General features: G+C 42.9%; 1 protein-coding gene across 1 annotated transcript in view; it reads left to right on the top strand.

Annotated features, from left to right (window-relative positions):
* Positions 1 to 19,427, top strand: part of LOC121282846 (N-acetyl-beta-glucosaminyl-glycoprotein 4-beta-N-acetylgalactosaminyltransferase 1-like) — an 827,662-nt gene that overhangs the window by 438,879 nt on the left and 369,356 nt on the right. Inside the window, exon 3 of the mRNA XM_041196659.1 lies at positions 11,901 to 12,014. Within this exon, the coding sequence (XP_041052593.1) occupies positions 11,901 to 12,014 (114 nt within the window). The remainder of the gene's footprint in view (positions 1 to 11,900; positions 12,015 to 19,427) is intronic.

Here is a 19,427-nt window from a genome sequence, read left to right as displayed (position 1 = left end):
TTCAAATACAAACCTTTCTTTGCTTTTGATTTGGCTGTTAGTAAATTTAATCATAGAGGAAAGCTGTTGTTACAGTAGATTTAAAAGGATACAGCTCAGTTGAAATCTTTATTCATTTATTTTTTCCCTGCCTCTTGTTCTGCCCAAATTGTCAGCTGTGTTTCTATATTATATGACAGTGACTACACTTCAAAAGTACTTCATTGACTGTAATGCACATGGGACATCCTGAGGTCATGAAAGACACTATATAAATGCAAATTATTTCTTTTTCCATTCTATTGTTTTTTTTTCTCTGCTGCTTTGTGCACATTTTGTTCTCCAATCTGTTAGGCATTCAGCATGCAAAGTGGTATATTGATGCAAGTACTGTAATTGTTGGTCTGATCATTCTCAAAGTATTTATAATTTCAGTTACACTCTTTGCTCAGAGCTTTACTATTGCAGAAAAATGCTGTTGTTGAGTGGGTTCAACTCTTAGCCAAGCAAATTATAGGGACCCTAGATAAAGCAATGCATGACTCTGATGGAAAAGATAATTGGGACATGACTGAAGGTTTGATAAAACGATTGAAACAAAAGTACTAATTTAGAGTTCAGCTCCTGTAAATGTACTACTGAATCCCCTGATAATTTTCACAGTGTGAATTAATGGAACAGATTCATTCCTACTGCCTGTTATAGAATCTTACCAATCAGTACCTAGAATATCATTGCAAGAAGGACAATGTACCTGGCACTTTAATTCACTGGCAACACTATTGACATTTTCAGGATTGTGAAGGGAGTTAAGGTGGTTTCAGGTAAATTGCCCCTTAACTCCTCAGTTCTCACTGGCGCCTTTTTGAATGCTTACATTCCTTCTTATAAGGAATATACCAGGGCTGGCACTCCAAAGGTGGTTCAAATCCCTCCAGTATTGATACCCTCAACTTACTTTAGTGAGTTTACCCATTAAGTTAGAGCAACATGAGCTGAACAGTATTGTAGTTGATCATCCAGTCTGAATAGCTCATTCTGTCTTTTGCCTTCTAATTGTAGTATTTGACAGTGCTGTGAAACTTTGGCACTGGCTCTGCTCGAATTAAGCTAGATGCATGCTGGCCTTGCAACAAGCAATGTTGTCAAGTGAGAGTCAATGATAGCCTCTGTGCTATGAGTAACCGTACCAAGCTGTTCAGCCACTTTACTTTGATATTGAAGACCTGATCAGGTCTATGTGAATGCTGATAGGCCAGACTCATTGGTTAACTACAATGTAATTACATTTGGGATCAAATTTAAAAACAAACTGAAATTTATACATGCTCAGCATTTTGGGGATCTGATCCACATATCTATGTTCACAGAAAAAAATCAGCACTGGTTCACTATCCCCCTCAATCCATTTGGAAACTTGCAGGGTGGGAAGCTGGGGCAGGGAGCATTACTGAGGGGAAGAAAGAGTATAGGGTTGAAGAGGGGTGGTTTGCAGGCAAAAAAGTGGCAGTATGAGCTGAGGATTGGAGGAAGAGAATTGGATTAGGCAGGGGATAGAAGGGTGCCAGGTTGATTTTAGCAGGGAGAGGGATAAGAGTGCCAGTAGGAATTGAGAGAATTGGTGGATCAGGGGTTCACTGAAAAGGTGGAGAGTTGGATGAGGTACAACCTCTCTGTGAAGGATCAAAAGGGTAGATATCTGAGACAGCTGGAGTGAACATTTGGATACGATGGGGTGGTGGGAGTCAGGATAGCCTTTTGAAATCAAATTATGGATTAAAATGTTAAATTCTGAAGTGGAGAAGTGCTTACAATTAACCAGAGTACACTATTGTGAGAAAAATATTCAAAAATTTCCTGAGGAGCATGTCCTCAAACTATCATCCAGATATCCACATTACTTTGCATTTTCCGTGTCTTGCAATCACACACTTTCTTTTTCATCCTCCAACACAACTGTAGGAATATTGGGCACACCTGCAGCTTAAGTTACAAAGTCTGGTAACTACATGTTTTCATGTGTCCTAAGGGCGAATCAGTGGCTCTCAGCATTCTTCCCCAAAAACGTTAACGTTGTGAGCAAATTCAGGACAATGTATTTTAACGGAATGCTAATATATTATTGTTATCCAACAGTAATAAAGAAAATATTTCTATTGCAATATTTATAATAACTTTAGGGGAAGATATTAAAACTGGTTGAAATGTGTTAGAGCATGAGAGTTTAAATGGATTTAAGTATTGGAAAAGGAGATAGATAAGGGCACAGGCATGATAGACTGAATGGCCTCCCCCTGTACTGTATGATTCTACGATCCTAAGATTATCCTAAATTATAGGTTGAATGGTGATTCTTTTTATTTTTAGTTTACTGATGCTAAGCATTTAGCACTGAGTAAGTTTGTGTTTAAAAATGTGATGTGATACAAAAGTATTTGAAGTATCAATTTGGCTCAGTCGGTGCCACTTTTCAGATGGCTTAGCATCTGAACTGATACCCCAGATCAGTACTGAGGGACAGCTACACTGTCAGTACTTTATAGCTGCCTGTTCCTGTGGTACAGGCGGATGTTAATCCTGGCATACTATTCCTGTTCACAGCTTACATGAGCGTGTAAGTCTCTGATCAGTGGAGGCATGAGCCTAGGAAACTGCACTTTGCTGTGAGCACAAATGGGGACAGCAATTTTCCTGGACAGTAGTGCAAATGGGAAAAATGACATGGAATGCCTTTTACATGTTCTACCCTTTATTCAGTTCCATAGATGTCAGTGGAACTGCATCTTGGGCAGGTTGTGTAATGGGTGGCAATACGGTAACATCTATTTTTCACTACCGGTGAAGGTGAGTACCATGGAGTTGAGAGAAGACCCGAATCAGGACAATACCTGAATTGCAGTTTTCCACTAGCTAGCAATTGCACCATGTGCTTTTCTACATTGCCCTTCAGCTGGGAAGGAAACATCTCTTTGGGCATCTATTCTGTGCGATCCTCCCTGTCTGTCTGATATCACTGAAACCCCAAGGCAAAACCATCATGAGATGAATGTGGAAGAATCCACAATGGCAAAACTTCACAATTAACTCAAACGCAGTTCTAACAAATGTGTTGCAGGGCCTGAGAACTCAGATGTAATGAAGGAGCAGGTGGGGATCAAAACCAAAAGTGTAAAATTACGTTAAAATAATCAGCCTGGTGATGGTTGTACATCTACAAAAATAATGGATAGAATTTAATGAAGCCTGCCAAAGTGCGATTCACGATTGGAGGAGTCATAGTATCACATGAGAGCAGATGAGTTGAAATTCTGACAGGAATTAAATGGCCAGTGGAAAGACAGTGAGGCGGTGAACCCACATGAATGTTGTGAGGAAGCAAATTAAGATTGTTCAGCAGGTAGTTAAGAGACACTCGCATGTTGCTTATGGGTTTCTGCAAGAGATGAGTAGGGATCATGGTCTGTCAGATCCCCGACCAGTGAAATCTTGTAGTGTTGATGCGAGGTGATTCTCTGTGGTGGAAGGTCAACCAATTTGCAGCCGCCTTTCACAGGAGGATAGAAGGACCCCAGAAAGTTACAGTCTGAGGGGAATACATGGGAGGGGGAGGGGCTGTTGGTGCAGACAAAGGGACTTACATTGGCACTTTAAATGCAGGGGCAGCAGCTAGTGTAAAGGCTAAAACCAGACCCATAAAGATCGCAAACACTCTTTTTGAATATTTCTGAAAAGAGAGACATGTTGCCGAAGCTTCTCATCAGGACAAATGCAAGAATGTCTAACTTCAAACGATTACAATAATCCTACAGGAGAAAAGGGTGCTGATTAGTTGGGAAGCTGAATCTAATTGGCCAAGGCATTGCCATGGTGAATTTGGCATTCTTGCATTTGTCCTGATGAGTGCAAGACAAGAAGCTTTGGCAACATGTCTCTTTTCAGCAATATTCAAGTTCTGTACTATCAAGAAACCATTCCACCCCGACCCCCCACCAGCTTTTGGTGGACGCATGAGCAGTGGAGGAGTAGTGGTATCAGCAGGCACCAGAAGCATCATTATCAGAGAGGCAAGAGCAGCAAAAGGACCTGTCACTGCCATAAAATTGGACAGGCCCTGTGTGTCACTTCCCCTAATTGACCAGCCACCACATGATCGCGTTTAGCTAGCCCTTTCCCTTTGCACCCACTTGGGAGTCCCGCCAGCTTCTGGGTCCACTGGTGGGATCTGCTGTCATGAAGAGATTAATGTCTGTAATGTTTTTGGAAATTATTTTTTTAAAATAGAGTTTAATGGTGTCTGTGTCTATATGTGTGTGTCTTAATTAGATTAAAGCCAGCTGGTCTAAAGGATTTGATGTATAGAAAGAATAGGTTTGAAATGGTAATTAGATAAACATGGGGAGGTTTAGAAATACAGGTGTCAAGGGGGCAATTTGCATTTTTAAATAAAGCATTCAAGAGTGGGTGAAATCTTGCCCCTAGCTAGAAGATGCCAAGCAATGTATTTATTTTTTACTGATAAAATTGGTGGAATCAAAGGATGTTATTGTTAGAATAGGTAAAATTAGAAACCTGGTAATACAATAGAAAATTTATATCCAAATAGAAAGATACATATAAAGGAGAAAGGAGATTGCGTGTAAGGCAGAGGCATTGTAAGATCCATCAAATGTGAAGCCTCCAGCCTGTAAATCTCAAGTCTGTCTGCAAGGACCCAGGGCTGAAAGAAACTCATTTTGAATGTGACTGTCCAGGGTGTGTTCTACCAGGTGTCTGTTTAAATCTGAGTTTCACTAGTGCCTTAATAGGGATGTAACTGCGAGTCAGATTAATTAGGGGATTTTTGTAGTTATTATTGTAGTAATTTTTGTAGACATATGTATGTGCTTACAATTTTTTTGTATTAATAAATGTTTAAATGTTTAATTTAGTTTCATAAAAATCCTCTTGACTATTACTACTGAATGATCTCGAATCATACAAATTGCAAAAAAGGGCTATGACAGTTTCAAGTTTCCCTCTGGGATTTGAGCAGTTTGGCCTTTACCATCGGCTGTGTCATAATAGCCTCATCGCTAGGTTGAATTCTGTCCAATACCTGTTAAGGTTCTGAGGGTACTTTGAGGAATAAACTGATTTGTTGTGGTACTGCTGTACACATTTGTGCTTTGGGGGGGATAAAGGGTTTTAATACCATGCTGCTGAAATTCACAGACTGAGCCCCTGATGTTGGGCAAATCATTATGAGGGCAAATCTCATGATTGGCTGCTAATGTTGCAACCCTGTCACAATGAAGTGCATGATCTAGCCGTAAATGAGAGCAGCTGTTACTAATTGGGGAAAGGTTAGGGTATTATTCTTAAGTGTATATGAGATCTGGTTTTCACCTGTGTCGAGTGAAGGAAAAGGCAGTTTGTGCCTGAGTTCTCTGGGTTTTGTGGAAAAGCTATGTTAAGGAAAGACTGGCTCCAGATTCTTCCTTTACTCAGTGAATGGACAATGAATTATAACATTGGCCAGGAAGGAAATGTTGCCTGTTGCCTTGGCTGGAGTTATAGCTCAGCCTAAGGGTAACAATGGAGAAGCTGAGAAGAAGATATTTTCTTTAAATTGCTTCATTAACTGATGCCCTCAATTTTGTATATTGTGGTCACTTTTTTTTTCAGTAATTGTTAAAGTATTAATTATGCACCCTAACTCAAACAATGACGGCAAATCATAATATATAATCAGGCAGCTGTGAATTCACTTCTTTCCTTCCTTCCCAAAACAACCCATTCAGAAAAGAGTCCTTTTTCCACAGTCTACTCTTGCAAAGTCTTTGGGCATGTTAACAGCAGGAATCCAAATCCTTGATGAAACATGCTTTCAAATATTTACTATGCTTTTTTTAAACACCATTTTGACTACTTTATCCTTCAAGTTATTTAATTTGACCATTACCCATTGTCTGAGCGTTGCATACCTCTCTCCTTTTGGCTCAATTGGTATTGATAACCTTGCGATTGAGAGTTTGAAAAGTTTGTTGAGCCATAAAACATGGAAAAATGGAACGTTAAGAGTTTCTTTGCCCAAAGCCTCTAAGTGATGTGATGCCTTTGTGACAGCGATGTTTCCCAAGGACCTATCCTTGACCCTCTACACTTCTTCATTTGTCTGTTGCCTCTTGTTGACATCATTTGCAATCGTGGGTTCAACTTCCACCGTTGAGACCCAACTCTACCTCTCAAAGGTATCTGTTGGCCCTCCCCCTCCCCCTGTGCTGTCATAGTGCTTTTACAGCCCCCAGTCTGGGGTGAACTGTCATTTCCCGTAGCTTTAAATTGGCAAGGCTAAAGTCAGCACCCATGTCCCAAATGCAAACTGTACGCTTGATGTTGACTCCATCTCCCCACTCTAACCACTATCTCTGGCTAAATAAGACTGTCCTATCAGCCCCTAAACTGAGCATCTACCTTCTTTTCCATCAGAAAAAACAGCACGTCCTCTTTGTAACATTGCTCACCTCTGCCTTAGCTCCATCTTCCACTGAAACCTTAGTTCATGGTTTTGCCGCAGCTACCCTCAATCATTCAATCTCTCCAATGCTTGTCTGCGACAGCATGCTTCAACTTTAGCTCATCCAAAATGCTGGCTCTTGTAACTTGTCCCACTTTGCTCATCACCCCTGTCTCTGACCTACATTTTCTCACAGTCAACAACAACAACTTATATTCAGATAGCATCTTAACATAATTAAACCTCCCAAAGTGCTTCACAGAAGCATCATAAGACAAAATTCAACACAAGGACATATGAGAACATATTGATGACCAAAAGGTTGGTTGAAGAGGAAGGTTTTAAGCAGTATCTTAAAGGAGGAAAGCAAGGTAGTGAGATGGAGAGGTTTAGGGATGGAATTCTAGTGCTTAGAACCTTAGCAGCTGAAGGCACAGCCACCAGTAATGGAGCAATTAAAACTGTGGATGCTCAAGAGGCCAGAATTAGGTGATATCTTGGAAAATTGCAGGACTGGAGGAGATTAGAGATAATGAGGGGTTAGGCCATGGAGATATTTGAAAACAAGTATGAGAATCTTAAAATCAATGAATTGCTTACCCTGGGGACAGCATAGGTCAACGAGCACAGTGTGATAGGTGAACTGGACTTGATGTGAGTCAGCACACATGCAGCAGTGTTTTGTATGACCTCACGTTTATGGAGGATAGGATGTAAAAAGGTGGCCAAGTGTGTGCTAGAATAGTCAAACCTGGAGGTAACAACAATATGGATGAAGGTTTTAGCGGCAGTAGACCTGAGGCAGGACTGGAGTTGGGCAATGTCACGGCAGTGAAAATGGGAGTGTTATGGCACAGCGAATGGTAAATACTGAGTTGTTTATATCCCAAAGGGAAACTTGAAACAACTTTTTGTTTTATTCATTCACGGCACGTGGGCTTCACTGGCTGGGCCAGCATGTATTGCACATCCCTAGTTGCCCTTGAGAAGGTGGTGGTGAGCTGCCTTCTTGAAGCACTGCAGTCCATATGGTGTACATACACCCACAGTGCTATTAGGAAGGGAGTTCCAGGATTTTGACCCAGCGACAGTGAAGGAACAGCAATATATTTCCAAGTCAGGATGGTGAGTGACTTGGAGGGGAACTTCCAATTTGTGGTATTCCCATCCATCTGCTGCCCTTGTCCTTCTGGATCGTAGTGGTCACGGGTTTGGAAGGTGCTGTTGAAGGAGCCTCGGTGAATTCCTGCAGTGCGTCTTGTAGATGGTACACACTGCTGCTACTATGCATTGGTGGTGGAGGGAATGTTTCTGGATCTAGTGCCAATCAAGCAGGCTGCATTGTCCTGGATAGTGTCAAGCTCCTTGAGTATTGTGGGAGTTGTACCCATCCGGGCAAGTGGGGAGTATTCCATCACATTCTTGACTTGTGCCTTGTAGATGGTGGACAGGCTTTGGGGACCCAGGAGGTGATATACTCATTGCAGGTTCCTAGCATCTGACCTGCTCTTGTAGCCACAGTATTTATATGGCTAGTCCAGTACAGTTTCTGGTCAATGGTAACCCCAGGATGTTGGTAGTGGTGTATTCAGGGATGGTAATGCCATTGAACATCAGGGGACAATGATTGGGTTTTCACTTGTTGGAGATGGTCATTGCCTGACAGTTGTGTGGCATGAATGCTACTTGCCACTTGTCAGCCCAAGCCTGGAAATTGTCCAGGTCTTGCTGCATTTGGACATGGACTGCTTCAGTATCTGAGGAGTCACTAATGGTGCTGAACATTGGTGCAATCATCAGCAAACATCCCCACTTCTGACCTTATGATGGAAGGAAGGTCATTGATGAGGCAGCTGAAGATGGTTGGGCAGAGGACACTACCCTGAGGAATTCCCGCAGTGATGTCCTGGAGCTGAGATGGCTGACCTCCAACAACCACAACCATCTTCCTTTGTGCTAGGTATGACTCCAACCAGGGGAGAGTTTTCCCCCGATTGCCATTGACTCCAACTTTGCTAATGCTCCTTGATGCCACACTCGGTCAAATGTGGCCTTAATGTCAAGGGCAGTCGCTCTCACCTCACCTCTGGAATTCAGCTCTTTTGTCCATGTTTGAACCAAGGTTATAATGAGGTCAGTAGCTTAGTGGCCCTGGTGGAACCCAAACTGAGCGTCAGTGAGCAGGTTATTGCTAAGCAAGTGCCGCTTGATAGCACTGTCGATGACCCCTTCCATTACTTTACTAATGATCGAGAGTAGACTGATGGAGTGGTAATTAGCCGGGTTGATTTGTCCTACATTTTGTGTACAGGACGTACCTGGGCAATTTTCCACATAGATGCCAGTGTTGTAGCTGTACTGGAACAACTTGGCTAGGGGTGCGGCAAGTTCTGGAACACAAGTTTTCAGTACTGTTGCTGGAACATTGTCAGGGCCCATAGCCTTTGCAGTATCCAGTGCCTTCAGCTGTTTCTTGATATCACGTGGAGTGAATTGAATTGGCTGAAGATAGTATCTGTGATGCTGGGGACCTCTGGAGGAGGCTGAGGTGGATCATCCACTCGGCACTTCTGACTGAAGATTGTAGCAAATGCTTCAGTCTTACCTTTTGCACTGATGTGCTGGGCTCCTCCATCATTGAGGATGGAGATATTTGTGGAGTCTCCTCCTCCAGTGAGTTGTCTAATTGTCCAACACCATTCACGACTGGATGTGGCAGGACTGCAGAGCTTAGATCTGATCCATTGGTTGTGGAATCGCTTAGCTCTGTCTATCACTTGTAGCTTATGCTGTTTGGCATGCAGGTAGTCCTGTGTTATAGCTTCACCGGGTGAACACCTTATTTTTATGTGTGCCTGGTGCTGCTCTTGGCATGCCCTACTGCAATCTTCATTGAACCAGGATTGATGGTAATGCTCGAGTAGGGGATATGCTGGACCATGTGGTTACAGATCGTGTTTGAGTACAATTCTGCTACTGCTGATGTCCCACAATGCCACTTGGATGCCCAGTCTTGAGTTGCTAGATCTGTTTGAAATCTACCCCATTTAGCACGGTGGTTGGGCCAGAACTTGTTTTGTAATTTGTATAAATTTCGAGATGCATGCCTTGAATTCAGTAATAATAAGACTACCAAGTCTTATAGGTTTTTACAAAACTAGATTAAATATTTATTAACAAGATAAATGATTTTTAAGCACATACATATGTCTTCAAATTACTAATACAATAACTTCTAAATCCCATACTTAATCTGTCTCTCAGTTACACTTTTGTTAAGGCAACAGTAAGACATGTAGATTTTAAAAGACTCAGGCAAAGAAAAGATACCCTGACAATACAATTCAGTGTGAGTTTCCTTAACTTCAGTTTGTTGCAGACAGCAGCTGGAGGCTTAGATGCTGAAGGCTTTTCACATTTGTTAGATCTTAAAATGCCTTCACTTACACACAACCTTCACTCCTTTATACATGTTTTCCCCTTTGAATGCAAATTCCCTTGTTTCACTATGTCTTTGGACTTTACCTTTCTAATAATACAAATCTCTCATGGTACTAATTTTACCAGTAATCTTTGGGAAAAATAAACACACTATTTCTGAATTTCACCTGGTTAGGTGACACATTTCACCACTCCTTTGAAAACAATATAGTCTGGTTTATTAAAAAATGCAATAGTTTCCTTCACACCTTATGTCCTAAAAGTTTTCCCATATTTCCCTTGACACCTATGTTTACCTGCTTAACATTTCAAACCCAGTTTATCTTCTAGCACATCAAAGCCTTCAAACCAGCTGCCTTTAATTCAATTAAGTCTCATATACACAAACACACAGACACTGATACCACTTTTATACAATAAATCCCAATAACATTATGGGAAGTATTATATCTTCCTGACAGGGGGTCTTAGTGACACTGCAGCTATGTGGTTGAAAGTTCATCTCGACTTCAAATATGACATAGAGATTGCAAACTGCCTGGTTCAGCCTCAGTTACCAGGGAGAGGGATGGAGTCGATGGCTAGGGTGCAGAGTTTGTGGCATGGGTTGAAGATAATGGCTTCAGTCTTCCCTGTGTGTAATTGGAAGAACTTTCTACTCATCTAGTACTGGTTGACAGGTAGTCCTCCAGTGTCTCTGAGTTGGTTTTTAACCAACCATCCTGAGATGGGCTGGGAGGCAAGAGACCTTGTAAAATGGTGGCTATCAGGAGAGGGATTCCAATGTCTTGCTGCCACCACAGGATATTCCCAGAAGTGAGAAAGGCAGCAACAATGCACACCACCAACAAGAGATGGCCAGTCTATTCAACCAATTAATTAACCTATTAATGGCTACTGTCCATGCCTGCTGGGATATACTGGTATTGGGATTGTCCCCTGCCTTGTAAGAAGACTACTAGGTAAACCCTGGCAGCCTCCCGGGGGTTCTTGCCGGTGATGGGAGGGAAGGGGATGTCTTCCTTATTGGCTGCTTCATGACCCAAAAAGGATCCCCCTTGGCAATAGTTGATCCCACATTCTGATGCCACCATTGGAGGGTGCAGCCCTCCAATGGCTGGGACCTGTCTGCCTGACATCAGAGCAGTAAATTGCAAAACTTAAAGGACCTTTGAGGGCATCTCAACATGGAGGAGGCCCCTTCTTCTCCCTGTAGCCCCAGCAGCGACCACCTCTAATGGTGGCGCTGCTAAGGCTGCCGAGCTGCTGGCACTTTGATTGGACCGGCAGCTCTGAAAGGCAGGCCTCTGTCCTCAATTGGATGGCAGTCCTGGCGATGGCTTTCTAATTGGTCGCCACCAGTAATATCCTGCCTAGGGTCTCATGATCTGTTTGTAAAGGCTCAGCACCTGCTTTCGGTCCTGGCAACGGAACAATCTGGGCTTGGGAAAATTCAGCCCTCTGTTTTAAATTCTCATTCTTGTGCTAAGATTTCTCTAGGTCATCGCCCCTCTGTATCTTTGTAACATCCTGCAGCCTTGCTGTTACTACCCACCCTTGGATTCTCTTGTATCATCTCACTACTTCTCCCCAACTTCGCCACCCCACCATTTGTAGCCATGCCTTCATTGCCTGGCCCCTACTCCCTGGAATTGTCTCCCTAAACCTCTCTTCCGCTATCTCTTCCTTTACAATCCTCCTTAAAACATACTTTTTTTGACCAAGCTTTTGGTCACCTCTGCTGTGAAGCACCTTTAGATGTTTTTCTATATTAAAAATTTGATTGGTGGTTGGTTGTTCTTCCACAAACAAAAGATTTGGCAAACACATTGAGGAAAATTGTGCCCCTTTAATGGCGATGATCTGACAAATGGAACAATATGATTGCCAACATGTCATCCCAACTTTGTATCTAAAAATATACCTCTAGGCTTGTCACATGTTTTCTCTGTTGTGATAGATAATCTTCTGTTTTATTTGACAGCTGGACACACCAAGCAAATATGGTAGACCTTCGCAAGGTGAGCCAGATCACTATCAAAGGGGATCCAGACAGCCTTTGAACTTGACTCAAATGAGTTTGCCGTGGAAACCAGAGGTGAGGATCAGAGAAGAAAAGCATATAAAACTAGCTCAGTATTTTCAGCAGATACAGTTTAATTGAAATGAGATATTTTCCCCTATGTTTTTCACTCTGCTATGCACAGAGAATTGCCAAGTAAATTCAAAGCCGTTTTTTTCTTGAAAACTGTTATTACTTTGTAACTTCTACATTTATAATCAACTACAGCCTATAATGGTAGATGCTGCTCTATAAAACTGTGGAACACAAGAAAATATGCAAGTCACTGACAATCTTCCAAAGTGTTTAGGAACTGGTACATGAAATGTAGAAAATAGAGATGATAGCTGGCAGTTTGGGACAAATATTCTCTAAATCTGACCAAATAAAGCCTTCCTCGTCTGGACCTGAAAATATTTATCAGTTTTTCTTCCAATTTCTGCCCCTCCGTCACTTTCACATGGTCCACCTCCAGCATTTCCCTTCCCTTCCTTGACCCCTCTGTCTCAATTTCTGGTGATAGACTGTCCACCAATATCCATTACAAGCCCACCAACTCCCACAGCTACCTTGCCCACAGCACCTCACACCCCGCTTCCTGTAAGGACTCCATCCCATTCTCTCAGTTCCTTTGGCTCTGTCGCATGTGTTCTGATGATGCCACTTTCCAAAACAGTACTTCTGACATGTCTTCCTTCTTCCTTAACCAAGGTTTTCCACCCACGGTGGTTGACAGGGCCCTCAACCGTGTCCGACCCATCTCCCGCGCCTCTGCCCTCACAGCTTCCTCCCCCTCCCAGAACCATGATAGGGTCCCCCTGTCCTCACTTTTCACCCCACCAGCCTCCGCATTCAAAGGATCATCCTCTGCCATTTCTGCCAACTCCAGCATGATGCCACCACCAAACACATCTTCCATTCAACTCCCCCGCCCTCACCCCCTTTGTTATTCTGTAGGGACTGTTCCCTCTGGGACACCCAGATCCACTCCTCCATCACCCCTGACACCTCAACCCCCTCCCACAGCACCTTCCCATGCAACTGCAGAAGGTGCAACACCTGCCCCTTTACTTCCCTCCTCCTCACCATCCAAGGGCTCAAACATTCATTTCAAGTGAAGCAGTACTTCACTTGCACCTCCTTCAATTTGATCTACTGCATTCACTGCTCCCAATGTGGTCTCCTGTACATTGGAGAGACCAAACGCAGACTGGGTGACTGCTTTGTGGAACACCTTTCGTCTGTGCGCAAGCATGATCCAGACCTTCCCGTCACTTGCCATTTCAACACCCCATCCTGCTCTCATACCCACATGTCTGTCCTTGGCCTGCTACATTGTTCCAGTGAAGCTCAACGCAAACTGGAAGAACAGCACCTCATCTTCTGACTAGGCACTTTACACCCTTCTGGACTTAACATTGAATTCAACACTTCAGACCATGAACTCTCTCCTCCATCCCCACCCCTTTTTGATCCTCCCATTTATTCTTATTCATTTTCATTTTTATTTCATTTATTACTTTTCCCACTTATTTTCATTATTTTTAAAAAATGTATTCCCATTTTTACTCATTGTTTTATCCCCAGCTTTTAGCTTTTTTGATTTTTTCCCACCGCTGTCCACCCCCTATCACAACCACCACCACCACCCCCTCCCCCCACCTTACTCCCACTAGGGCCATCTGTCACTTTCCAGAGTGCTTACCCTGGTCCTGCCATTATCACATTCTGCTTTCCACTCTTAATGTCACCATTAGCACCTCATTTAGCCAGCACCACCACTATTAACAACCCTTTCACCTTCTGTTTATGACATCTTTCACAATCTCTCCCTTGCCTCCACCTTCTGGCCTTCTATACAGCTTCACCTGTTCTGCCCCCCTTAAACAGGATATATTTCACCACATTTCTACTCCTCTTAGCTCTGAAGTAGCGTCATACGGACTCGAAATGTTAACCCTGTCTTTCTCTCCACAGATGATGTCAACTCTGCCTCTCTCTCCACAGGTGCTGTCAGACCTGCTGAGTTTTTCCTGCAATTTTTGTTTTTGTTTCAGATTTCTAGCATCTGCAGTATTTTGCCTTTATCAAACAAAGCCTTAATTGTTTTTGAATTTCGCCTCCTCTCTCGCTCTCTTTTTCACCCCACTTTCATTCTGTCTCAGTGTTATCAAACCAATGTCATTTGTGGCATTTGCTTTCTCCTTCTACAGATGCAGAGAGACTCCCTAAGATCCACATTGCTCATTCAGAACCTTACTGTTTACCACACATGTTGGCACTCTCTTCCATCTACTTACCAGTCTGTGTAGGGTGAATTTACACACACAAACCCTTCTGTACCAGGCCAGATTTAATTTTCCAACATCCCCACTTTGTTGAGCTCATTATCTTACATTCTTATATTCTTCCTCTGAAATCTCAAAACCATTAACTGCTTCACTGTCTTACTTTTTCCTACAATCTCCAGAGTTTTACACCCGAGAGCAGTATCACCCACTTATGTTGATTTATCTTACCTCTCCCATTCTTTTCAGTTTGGTTGTGTTCTGTACTCTGGGGCCCTAACTCTTCACCTATACTTCGCAATTCGCCTCAAATTCAGAGGAGCACTACCACTAAATTGATGTAACATTTCAGCCTGGATTTTAACCTAATCTGCTCTAAGGGTTAAAGCCTGTTTTACACCATATCTGGTTTTTGCTCTATTGCTTCAATGGAGTGTAAAAAGGACTTACAATCCAAATCCGCCCCTTCTCCACTCAGTTAAGTTAAAATTGGGGCTTTCGTTTCTCGCACCAGCTGTCTGTTAGTGAGGCTGCCCATTCGATATCATTGATAATTTATGGTCAGTTTTATGCTGTGGATTCATTTTTATTAGGAACTGAACTGATTGAGTAAAAAAAAATCTTGTTCACTTAGAAGTCTTGCAGTTAGCAGACTCCTTCCAGCCCATCAGTTCAGCCAGGGTGAAGGGGCACATTGTGCCAACCTGCTATTCCATCTAGATCACTTCAAACAAGATTTTGGAATATCTCATGAAATGTCATTTGTGCCATAATAATGAAGCTTAAGGGATCTTATTTAAGTGGAGATGACTGTGGACAATGGTGGGAATATCCAATAGGATGGAGCTTAGAACATTGATCTATAGAAGCTTGGGATTTCTGGGGTAGGCACTGGGTGTGGGTCCAGGGAGGATCAAGTATTCAGACAAAGTCATTATGACAGGGATCAGGAAACATTCAATAAGAGAAACATTGAGCATTTTGTACATTGAAATCTCCGGGAATTGAAATGACATATTATTTTACCAGACAGAGATAAATCATTCAGCCTTTATGGTGGTGTTTATGTTCCCCATGATCCTTCTCTCACTCTATTTGCTTCATCTCACCCTATCAATGTATCTTTCTATTCCTTTCTACCTCGTGTACTTCCCTAGCTTCCCCTTGAATGAATCTATGCTATTCATCTCAATCACTCCATGCTGTAGTGAGTTCCACATTCTAACCAGTCTCTGATTAAATAAAAATCGCCTGAATTTCTTGTTGGATGTTATATTTATGTACTTTAGTTTTGGACTCTTGCCTCAAAAAGACTTGCATTTACATGTTTCCTTTCATGACCACAGGACATCCCAAACACTTTATAGCCAATGAAGTACTTTTAAAATGTAGTTAATGTTGTAATGAAGGAAATGCAGCCAACTGCACATCGTAAGCTCCAACAAGCAGCAATGTGATAATAACTAGATAATCTGTGTTTACAATGTTAAATATTGGCCAGAACACCAGGGATAACTCCCCTACTCTTCTTTGAAATAATGCCAAGAGATCTTCCATGTCCACTTGAGAGCGCAGACTGGACCGCCATTTAAAATCTCATCTGAAAGACAGCACTCTAAACAGTGCAGCACTCTGTCAGTACTATGCTGGCATGTCAAGCTTGATATTTTAGTCCAAGCTCTGGAATGAGACTTGAATGCACAGCCTTCAGAGGCAAGAGTGACACATAAGTGTGTTAAAAGAAGTGACTAGTGAGATAGTTGATGTATTGATCCTAATTTTCCAAAATTCATTAGATTCATGGAAAGTTCCATGAGATTGGAAAATAGCTAATGTGACTCCTTTATTCAAAAAGGGAAGAAGACAGAGAGCAGGAAACTATAGGTCAGTTAGCTTAACATCTGTCATAGGGAAAATGTTAGAAGCAATGATTAAAGATGTTAAAGACGTTATAATAGGTCACTTAGATAAATTCAAGGTGATCAGGCAGAGTCAACATGGTTTTGTGCAAGGGAAATCATGTTTAACCAATTTATTGGAGTTCTTTGAAGAAGTAACATATGCTGTGGATAAAGGAGAACTGGTGGATGTGAATTCATGTTAATTACAGACCACAAGCCTTTGACCTGGTTGTTTAGCCCAAAGTCACAAACCCTGACACTTGTTGCTTCACACCTACAAAGGTGGGCACTGACCTTATCTGCTTACCAGTACAAAATTACATTTCACTCAACTGAGAATCATGGAAATGCAGATGCACTTTCCAGACTTCTGTTACACCACAGCTCCACAACCCGAAGTGAAGTTACTGCTTTCAATGTGAACCAGATAGATGTGTTACCTGTTAAAGTGGATCAAATTCAACTTGAAACATAGAGGGATGCTGTGCTCTCCAAAGTTTACCTGAACACACAGGAGGGTTGGTGTGTACCTCAGGAAGTGATTACTGAGCTTAAACCTTAATAGATGCGTAGATTTGAGCTGACTCTGCAAGATGGTTGTTTGTTATGAGGAATCAGAGTTGTTATTCCTCCAAAATTCCAAACACGAGTGTTAGAAGAACCCCAGCCACATGGGAATCATAAAAACGAAAGCATTAGCTCATTCACATGTATGGTGGCCACACCTGGATAAAGACATCAAAGGTATGGTCAGTGATTGCCTTCAATGCCAAGAAATGAAGTTTTCTCCTGCACCTACCCCATTACATCCCTGGGCTTGGTCTGACCGCCCATGGCAGAGACTTCATGTGGACTTTGCAAGACCACTTCTTGGACATACATTCAATACATGATTGTGGTGGATACCCACACAAGGTGGCCTCATGTTATTCCCATGAAGTCAACTACTTCAACAAAGACCATTGATGCTCTCCGGAATGCGTTCACTACTTTTGAACTGCTGGAGCAGATTGTGTCTGCAGTTCACATCATGTGAATTTCAAACATTCCTGAAAAACCATGGGATCAAACAGATTCTCATCTCACCTTACCACCCATCCTCAAATGATGAAATAGAGAGCTTTGTCCAGACATTCAAAATGGCCATATTGAAGAGGAGGAATCAAACAGATTGGAAGGTGAAGAATGTTTTGATCATGCATCATAACACTACCAACATTCAATAGCAGGCATCTCTCCTGCTGAGCTGATGTCTGGAAGACGACTGCATTCCAGAATGGATTTGCTTTGTGCAGATTTGAGAGGAAAGATTGGGTCAAAGCAACTTGATCAGAAAAGGTCACATGAAACAAGTAAACCAGCTCATGAGTTTAATATGGATCAGTCTCTTTGGGTCTGAAATTACTGTGGGACGTCAAAGTGGCTTTTGTGAAGAATCATCAGGTGTTGAGAGCCACTGACCTATAATGTTGAATTTTCCTGTGGTATCTGGAAGAGACACGCTGACCAGATAAGAGAAGCCAAATCCAAGGAACCAAATTTCCAAGGATCTCCACTCACAGTGGAAGATTCCTAGAAACATCTTCTCCAGTTGATGAAACCCGACTTGATTCAGGTGACAAACCTGTAGCACCTGTAGGTACAACTGCTGAACCTGAACAGAAACAAGTAGAACAGCAGAACCTTCCATTTCTAAGCAAACAAACTGAGATATCTAAGCCAACACTCCTCTCTAAACCAAAGTAAATCTGCAAACTGCCTGACTGATTTGTTCCTGGCTAAAGGGGGAGGAGATGTGATGTTTGTGTTTAACATTTATGCTTGTGTGTGGGGGGCGGAGAGAGAGAGAGAGAAGTGGAGGGGGGGGGGGTGTGGTTGTGGGGACAAACAAGCAGTGATAGAAGCAGATCATCAAAAGATGTCAACAACAATAGTACAGAAGAACACATAGGTGTTAAAGTTAAAGTTGGTGATATTATCTAAACGAATGTGCTAATTAAGAATAGATGGTAGGGCACTCAAGGTATAGCTCTAGTGGGGGTGGGGAGAGCATAAAAGATTTTTTAAAAATTAAAAAAAAATAGGTGGGAAAAGGAAAATCTTTATAATTTATTGGAAAAAAAAGGAAGGGGAAACAGAAAGGGGGTGGGGATTGGGGAGGGAGCTCACGACCTAAAGTTGTTGAATTCAATATTCAGTCCGGAAGGCTGTAAAGTGCCTAGTCGGAAGATGAGGTGTTGTTCCTCCAGTTTGCGTTGGGCTTCACTGAACAATGCAGCAAGCCAAGGACAGACATGTGGGCAAGAGAGCAGGGTGGAGTGTTAAAATGGCAAGCAACAGGGAGGTTTGGGTCATTCTTGCGGACAGACCGCAGGTGTTCTGCAAAGCGGTCGCCCAGTTTACGTTTGGTCTCTCCAATGTAGAGGAGACCACATTGGGAGCAACGAATGCAGTAGACTAAGTTGGGGGAAATGCAAGTGAAATGCTGCTTCACTTGAAAGGAGTGTTTGGGTCCTTGGACGGTGAGGAGAGAGGAAGTGAAGGGGCAGGTGTTGCATCTTTTGCGTGGGCATGGGGTGGTGCCATAGGAGGGGGTTGAGGAGTAGAGGGTGATGGAGGAGTGGACCAGGGTGTCCCGGAGGGAGCGATCCCTATGGAATGCCGACAGTGGGGGTGAAGGGAAGATGTGTTTGGTGGTGGCATCATGCTGGAGTTGGCGGAAATGGCGGAGGATGATCCTTTGAATGCGGACGCTGGTGGGGTGATAAGTGAGGACAAGCGGGACCCTATCATGTTTCTGGGAGGGAGGAGAAGGCGTGAGGGCAGATGCGCGGGAGATGGGCCAGACACGGTTGAGGGCCCTGTCAACGAACGTGGGTGGAAAACCTCGGTTAAGGAAGAAGGAGGACATGTCAGAGGAACTGTTTCTGAAGGTAGCATCATCGGAACAGATGCGACGGAGGCGAAGGAACTGAGAGAATGGGATGGAGTCCTTACAGGAAGCGGGGTGTGGGGAGCTGTAGTCGAGATAGCTGTGGGAGTCGGTGGGTTTGTAATGGATATTGGTGGACAGTCTACCAGAGATTGAGACAGAGAGGTCAAGGAAGGGAAGGGAAGTGTCAGAGATGGACCACGTGAAAATGATGGAGGGGTGGAGATTGGAAGCAAAATTAATAAATTTTTCCAAGTCCCGACGAGAGCATGAAGCGGCACCGAAGTAATCATCGATGTACCGGAGAAAGAGTTGTGGAAGGGGGCCG

The sequence above is a fragment of the Carcharodon carcharias genome, chromosome 10 (assembly GCF_017639515.1).
Source record: "Carcharodon carcharias isolate sCarCar2 chromosome 10, sCarCar2.pri, whole genome shotgun sequence".
In the NCBI taxonomy this organism is placed as follows: domain Eukaryota; kingdom Metazoa; phylum Chordata; class Chondrichthyes; order Lamniformes; family Lamnidae; genus Carcharodon; species Carcharodon carcharias.
The sequence above is the reverse complement of the archived record's forward strand: the minus strand, read 5'-3'. Positions and strand labels throughout refer to the sequence as shown.